Raw genomic sequence first — 8,378 nt, 5'->3', positions numbered from 1 at the left:
TTTGCCAGTCCTCAGTCAAATTGTCCAATCCATGCTAGCATGGAAAGCGGACGTTAAATGATGATGATGATGATATTTCTAAGTAAATTCACAAGCTTTTAACCATTTTCCTGTTGTATTTTTTTTTCTTTCTAGGCATCACAAACTTTGATCTTCTCGGCAACTTTGGCAGCATGGAATGGCTGGGCAACTTCTACATCATCCTGACCTACAACATTGTGTTTGCTGTGGCGACAGCGCTATGCCTTGTCAACAAATTCACCGCAACCATACGTCAAGAGATCTATGTCCGCCTGAAGATGGTGTTCAAGCGAGAGAGATGCTCTTATTCTTCACAACAGATATTGAATGGTTCTTTGATAGGGAAAGAAGATTAGTGAAGTTCATTCCCTTCTTCTCTGCTCCCATGGAATAGGGAAGTGGGGGGGCGGCACGAGGGTGGGATGGTGGTTCTACTTTATCTTTTATTTTATTTTTTTTTTCCATTTTATTCATTGAAGAAAAACAGAAATCCCAAACTGAAATATGGACATGAGTGAATCCTTTCTGCTGATAACCTCATTATTCTTCATTTCTCTGATATTCCCTGTCTAATCATTTTTATGGCAACCATCTAACAGTTTTTGTATATATTTTTATTGTTATTTTTTTATGAGAATTTTTGTAATATTTGCTGCCTAAATGATGTAATTTAAGAAACAAAGTTTGTCCATATATGTGTGTATGTCTGTCTATCTCCTCTCTTTCTCTCTCTCTATATATATCATCATCATTGTTTATGTGTGTGTGTGTATATACATGTATATATATGCATATATATGTAAATATATGCACACATATCCTCACACATGTATGTATGTGTGTATGTATATATATATATGTGTGTATGTATGTATTTATGTATGTGTATATATATATATATATATATATATATACTTAGACATGTATGTATGTATATATATATATATATTTATTTAGGCATGTATGTATGTATATATGTATGTGTATGTATATGTGTATGTATATGTGTATGTGTATGTATATGTGTATATGTATGTATATATATATATATGTATGTGTATATGTATGTATATATATATATGTATGTGTATATGTATGTATATATATATGTGTATATGTATGTATATATATATGTATGTGTATATGTATGTATATATATATATGTGTATATATATATGTATGTGTATGTGTATATATATATGTATGTATATATGTGTATATATATATATATATATAATGTGTGTGTATATATGTATATATATGTCACAGTGGGTTTAACTAGTTTCCTATGTTTTAAACATCAGAAATAACTACTATAGCGTTAGATACAGTGATTAAGAAACAAGAGTTCAGTCAATGCATATTTTTGGCCGAGAAAGTAAGGGAGACAATTCCAAATCTCTTCGTAATTATTAAGCTTGGTCAGCAGAGATATTGTTTCTGCAATATATTAAATGTGTATAAGTGTCTTTGAGTGTGTGTGGTATGTTTTTGGAGAGAAAGAGAGATAGGGGGGGGGGGTTGAAATGACTGCTTGTGATTCACAAGTTCAATTCCTACCACAGGCCTTTCATTGTGTCTTTGGGATAGGAAGATGTGATTTTAATTTCCTCATATTCGTCTGCTTTCCGGTGGTGCTGAGATTTGCCATCGCGTTTTTTAGCTGCAATAGACTGGCTTCTTGTCCAAGATAATAGAAAGATTCATCTCGTTATTTTTCCAATTAATGTTGTTTAAATCCAGAGCTGAGTTCTGTCAAATTGTGGAAATATTTATTGTAAGTGTGTGTGTCTTGTTATTGTTATTTAGCCCTGGTCAGCTCTAACTGAGCAGACCTATGATCAAAGGCATTCCAGCCATGACCATCCCACTCTTCTCTCAGGTATATCATATCTAGGATTATATTTTTAAGATAGTAGAGTGTAATGTGAGGGAGATTTGGTTTCTATTTTATCTTTTCAAGCAACCATGTAGAGGTTATCTCTTTGGGTTATGTATTACCTGTGTGTGTGTGTGTGTGTGTGTGTGTGTGTGGTGTGTGTGTGTGTGTTTATGAGTGTATTTGTTTGTGCATGCAAAATGTAATTCTTAACACCTTCACTGAAAATGACTGGAATAGATGAGATATTTTTGTATTTGGAAATAATTCTTCTATATTTTAACATTGACATCGCTGAAGATTTTGGTCTAAAATATTGATCTAATCACTGATTTAACTGCTGCCCCCCACCCACCATTCACCCTCTCTCTCATTCCAAGAGCAGACATCCCCTCATGTTCTCTAACCCACTCTTGATATTGTTACCTCTCCACCCATCCAATACTACATGCTGAAACATTAAAATAATAGCAGTTGTGCTACTACTACTACTACTACAACAATAATATTAAGGTGGTAAACTGGCAGAATCGTTAGCGTACTGGACAAAATGTTTAGCAGCATTTCGTCCGTATTTACGTTCTGAGTTCAAATTCCTCCAAGGTCGACTTTGCCTTTCATCCTTCCAGGTTCGATAAAATAAGTACCAGTCAAGCACTGGTATCAATGTAATTGACTAGCCTGCCCCACCTCCAATTTTAGCCCTTGTCCCTGTAGCAGAAAGGAGTAATAGGTTGTATTAGAAGTAGTAGTAGTAGTAGTAGCTGCGTCAGTGGTAATTATCATGCTAAAAGCTACTGTAGTACCAGCAGGAGGTTTTAATAATAGTAGCAGTAGTATTAGTGGTGTCTGTGTTGTGGAACATGTATGATGAGTGTAGTATGCTATGTTTACTGCATTGTACATGTGTGTTTCAGAGTTGTGGTTGTAGTATATACTGTATCTATTTCTGCCTCTTTCCTCACCAGCTGAAAACTGTTGGGGAACAATCCACCTATCTGTGTGTGTGTGTGTTGTGTATATATATATATATATATCCTGATTATACGTATATTTTTTTCACATCATCATCCTGGTACAATTAAAATATCGAGAATGAATCACACACACACAAACACACCTGTGGTATTGCAGACCCGCCCAGGTGCTGCTGTTAAGTCCAATATGGCCTGGGGCCACCACTGGTCAAAACCTGTTTCAGTGAGGCAACCCACATGCTTGCATATAGACATGGATATAGGAAATGCTGTTACTGCTGATTTAATTGAACAGTATTAGACTTTTATAAGAGCTTTAGATATGTGTATATAGAAATACCCCTTCCTCTTCACATGAAATGTTCATTGTGTATTCTTTTATTTGTTTGTCATTTGACTGTGGCCAAACTGGAGCACCACCTTTAGTCGAACAAATTGACCCCAGGACTTATTCTTTGTAAGCCTAGTACTTATTCAATCGGTCTCTTTTGTTCAACTGCTAAGTTACAGGGACGTCAACACATTTCTTGTCAAGCGATGATGGGGGGGACAAACACCTACACACAAAGATATATATGGTGGTTGTCTACTTCTTATGCAGAGTTTGACCACCTCCTGTATCTACACCTTAGCACCATCATGTCTTCTGATGTGGCTTTTTAAACCAGACAATGTTTTGAAAAGACACCCACATAGATTGCACATCCGACTTGGACCACCAAGAGCTGCAGAATAGTTCTGCTCTTTGTGGATCTTAAAATGTCTTTTGAGGCCTCCGTTAGATTTGCAAACCTTCTGGCATACACTGCATTCAAAGGTGTGCAGAGATATGAAGGGAGAATTAGTGGGAGGGTCATTTTCAATAGGTTTGCAGATAAGATTTGGGCCCAGCAAACTACAGGCTTGGTCTGTCACAGACTGTGCAAAAACGTCATTGTCATTCACCTTCTCGATTGTAACATTCTTCCTTCAGTCTCTTTGGAGTCTTACATGCATTAACCTGACCTCTTCACATGCTTTTACTCCACTCCACACTTTTGTTCACCATCCAACTCAATCTCAAGCAAGGGTTTCTATGTCTTCTGGATCATGTGTGTATGTATGTATGTATGTATATATATGTATATTACTTATTAGTCTGTTTACATTAAGGTGGCTAGCTGGCAGAATTGGTCAGGCATTGGGAAAATGCTTTGTGGCATTTGTTTTGGTTCTTTCCATTCTGAGTTCAGATTCTGTTGGGATCAACTTTGATTTTCATCTCTCCAGGGTCAATGAGTACCACTCAAGTATTGGGGTCAGTGGTATCCACTAACCTTTTCCCCCATAAAATTGCTGACCATGTGCCAATATCCAAAACCATTGTCAATCTGTTTACATGTGATGGTAGCAGGATTTTAGGTAGGTAGAAAGAGACACTCTTGCTCCTCTTTGTTTCAATACTCAGCCTCATTCTCTTCCTCCTCCCCACAAATATGTGGGTTTGTGCCAACATGAGAAATTTTTATTGTTACTTTTATTTTCATGTCAGTAGTAAATGTGATGTGGAGCATCAGGTTCTTGGTAAATAGTCTGAAAGCAGTTTCAGTTGTGGTGATAAGCAATCGAAACAGCTGGGAAAGCTTCTTACTGCTTTCTTCAGGATTTGAGCTCAACACTGCAGTTGAATGACACCAGTGTTGTTTGCTTGTTTTTAAGATAGCAACTTGTATTTTTGCTTGGTATCTATTTACAACTGCCTAGATTGGGATTTTTTAGAATTTAGAGTCCATGATTCCTTTTAACTGATTTTTGTCACTCTTAATGTTAGATAATACTGTTGTTTGTGTTTTTAGACTTGTTGATGTACAACAAAACAAAATGTCCTGTAACTCTTTGTATATTATTGAGTCAACAACCAAAATTTTGACTACTAAATATAGGATGTAATTAGCCATTCAGTCTCATGGAAGCCATCCTCTCAATTGAAATGGCTATAGAATCACACTGCAGTTACAGACTTCAGTTCCTCTGCTTCAGTGCGCTCACACTCATACAAAAGACCAAACAAATTGTGATCTAAACTGTACATATTCAATTGGTATCTTGCAAATGCTTTCTAACATATCACACAGTGCTTAGCCATGCACATTTTCCCAAAGCTGAAGCAGGCATATCATTATATGATCTGGCAGAGCACTGAGGCTGGTGTTTGTGGCACTAACAACCCACATGTAGCTGTTTCATTTCATTTACAATGCTAAGCACTTTCAGTGGCAGCATGAATATCACACCATTTCCATTCCCCGCAAACTCGGATGTCTTGTGGCCAATGTAAGCCTGAGGCAAAACCTTACAGTATTAAGGAATTTTCGCAAAACTTCTACGTCTTTGTTTTTTTTTCTTCTTTTTGTTTAAATGTTTATTTTTTCTTATTTACATTTGCTTTACTCTGTTGTCCTAAATGGTCTCATAGACAAGTGAAATGTTTCCATATCCTGGGACTGAATGAATTATGGACAACATATGCTAACCTTTTGTTCTGAAGTATCTGTGCCCACAGACATTTTATTATTGACCATGTTGGCTTCTGTTGTCAAAATTTATTTACTTGACTTTGTTCTATGCAAAGCAGTTTTTCTCCAGTCGTCATCGTCGTCCTTCTCCCCCTCATCATCACGACCATTTTAATGTCTACATTATCCATAATTGCGTGGATGTCAGACAGGTGTTTATTAAAAAGCAGATTTTGTATGGCCGGATGTTCTTCCTGTTGCTAACCCTTATCCTTTACCAAAACCAAACTCTAATTTTTCCTTGTGACCAGATATGTTTTTGCAGAATATTGGAAATGAGTGACACTGCTTGTATGACAGTGACACTCATTTACAACCATCACATGATGTCAAGATGATACATATACATACATGAGCACACACACACACACAAAATGGGCTTTTTTTAGTTTACATCTGCCAAATCCACTCACAAAGCTTTGGTTAGTCTGGGGCTGTAGTAGAAGACACTTGCCCAAGTTGCTGCCGTGCAATGGGATTGAACACAAAACCATATGATTGGAAAGTAAACTTCTTAACCACACAGCCATGCCTGCGCCTTCAGTTGTGAAAACTCGAGTTGGTTTTATGCCAGGTAGTTTTCCTCCAGTTATCTCCCTTATTTCACACCTGTCCCCTTTTCTCATATTTCCTCTCCGACTAGTCTGCTGTTAGTAGAGAATCTACAATAATCTCCAGTTACCAGTCAACAACTTAGCACTGTAGCTTCATTAAAATATCCATCCATCCATCTTCAGTTTTTGTTATACTGCGTATAAATCAATATTCTTTGGGTTTATCACTACCAACATCTAATGTCCATCCTCATGTTGTTGCTTGTTATTGCATTATTTCTTTTTGTGGTGGTTGTTTGTATGTTTTTAAAAAAAAAAAACATTTTTTGTTACTTGGAATTAACAGCCACACAAAGTGTTGCTGTGTGTTTTTGGCCGGAAGATAATCCACTAGTGACTTTTTGGATTAACATCTCATTTTCCCCCAGTGATTTCTGATCAATTTATTGCTATTACTATGATTGTGATGTTAGAAACCCTTATTATCATTGTTTTTATTGTTGTTATTATTATTATTAAGAGGGGTCATCTGGCAGAATTGTTAGTGCACTGGACAAGTAGCTTTATAGCATTTCTTCCAGTTTTTAACATTCTGAATTTAAATATCCACTGAGATTCACTTTGCCTTTCATCGTTTTAGGGTTGATAGAATAAGGACTAATTGAACACTGGGGCTGATGTAATCACCTAGCCTTTTACCCCCAAATTGGCAGAATCATTAGTACACTGGGTGAAATGCTTACCAGCATTTCATCAGTATTTACATTCTGAGTTCAAATTCTGCTGAGGTTGACTTTTGCCTTTCATCCTTTTGGGGTTGATAAAATAAGTACCAGTTGCTTACTGGGGTCAATCTAATTGACTGGCCCCCTCCCTAAAAATTTTGGGTTAGTATAATTGACTTATCCCCTCTCCCGAAATTGCTGGCCTTGTGCCAAAATTTGAAACCATTATTATTATAGCTGGCGCTATGGTGTGGTACTAAGTTCTTTATTTATTATCTGGTTTCAGCACTTAATTAAAATTTCTCTTAATTTTACTAAATCCCTTTGGGGAAAGTCCTGAATATCACAGCAACTTTATGGTATTTATAAGAAATACTCATTATTAAGCAGCAGAATGGTTAAATGTTTCTTGGATATCCTGCCATAAAGTCCATGTGTTTATAATCCCTTTGGAGATTTCTAATCTACAAAGTTAATGAAGAAACAACAATGATGCTTCTTTTCCTTTTCATCTGATGACTTCAGTATTTAATTGACATATTAACTCTTTTGAGACCAACCCTTGGTTCTATAAACAAACCTGCTGTTCTAAAGTGATCTAAATTGGAATCTTCCATCAATATTTCTCATGTTAATTTATGTCTCAAACACCAGCTTAATAACGATAGCTATTTTTACTAATTTCTTTGATTTTTCAAAGGCAGTGAATTTCAATGGAAATATGGTAACAAAAGGGTTAAGGCTACAAAACTTAAGACGGGACTCTTTATTACAAATGACCTTCTTCAAGTGCTGCTTCTAAAATTTGTATTTGTAACTGAAATGTGTGAGAAATGCTAGTGTTTCTTTTCTGACGTTATTTTTATCTTTCTCAGTCATTCCATGAGAGAGAGAGAGATCAATTCATTTGTGTATAACTTATCTACATATCTGCAATATATTTTGGACCAATCCATAAAAAGGTGGAAGCTTTTTTTTCCTTTATTTTTTAGAAAATATCTTCAGTTGTTCTCTCTCTGGTATGATTGCTTACCATAATTTAGTTTGTCCTCCCTTTTTTGTCATGCTTATTTCACCCTTTCCCCAACATTCATGAATCATAAGTCTGTGTGTATGTATGTCTCTTTATGTATATATAATTAACATCATTGCTTTCTTTCCAGACTATTTGTTAATTAGCTATCGTTTAGCTCTGTGTCAGTGAAATTTAACAAAAAAGAATAGTTTTGAAAAAAAAAAAAATGGTTGTGTTAAAAAGAAAAATGATAGATTTGAAAGAGAACTGTAAATATATATTTTTGTGCATAAATCTCTTTATATATATGTATAGATATAAATATATATAGAATATATGTATGTATGTATAACTAGACCTAATTGAAGACAATCTTTTTGTAATCTATTGAGATTGTTAAGCTGAACACATTGTAAGCCATATCCAAAATACACTCATATGATATAGTCTCTATCATCTAATGGTATATGATAGCTACTGCCTCTTGCTGTTGGCTTGCTTGCCTTCCTGCTCCAAAGCCATTCATCTTGGTGTGAGCTAATGGTTGAAGAATGGTTGCAATGTTTTTTGCTGCCAACTTTTTTTTTTATCTTGGTTGGCCATAATTTACTTGCTCAAGTCTTCAAAAATTATTACTATTATTATTAATAAA

The 8,378-nt window shown here is 35.5% G+C and overlaps 1 protein-coding gene across 2 annotated transcripts in view; it reads left to right on the top strand.

Annotated features, from left to right (window-relative positions):
• The window catches only part of LOC115220790 (limb region 1 protein homolog), an 88,436-nt gene extending 87,722 nt beyond the window's left edge, over positions 1–714 (top strand). For both annotated transcript variants that reach the window (XM_036510512.1, XM_029790935.2), the window contains one exon: positions 136–714. In XM_036510512.1, coding sequence (XP_036366405.1) covers positions 136–377 — 242 coding nt within the window. In that variant the 3' untranslated portion in view covers positions 378–714. The remainder of the gene's footprint in view (positions 1–135) is intronic.
• The last annotated feature ends 7,664 nt before the right edge of the window (positions 715–8,378 follow it).

This window comes from Octopus sinensis, linkage group LG17 (genome assembly GCF_006345805.1).
Source record: "Octopus sinensis linkage group LG17, ASM634580v1, whole genome shotgun sequence".
NCBI lineage: Eukaryota > Metazoa > Mollusca > Cephalopoda > Octopoda > Octopodidae > Octopus > Octopus sinensis.
This window is presented reverse-complemented; position numbering and strand designations above follow the sequence as displayed.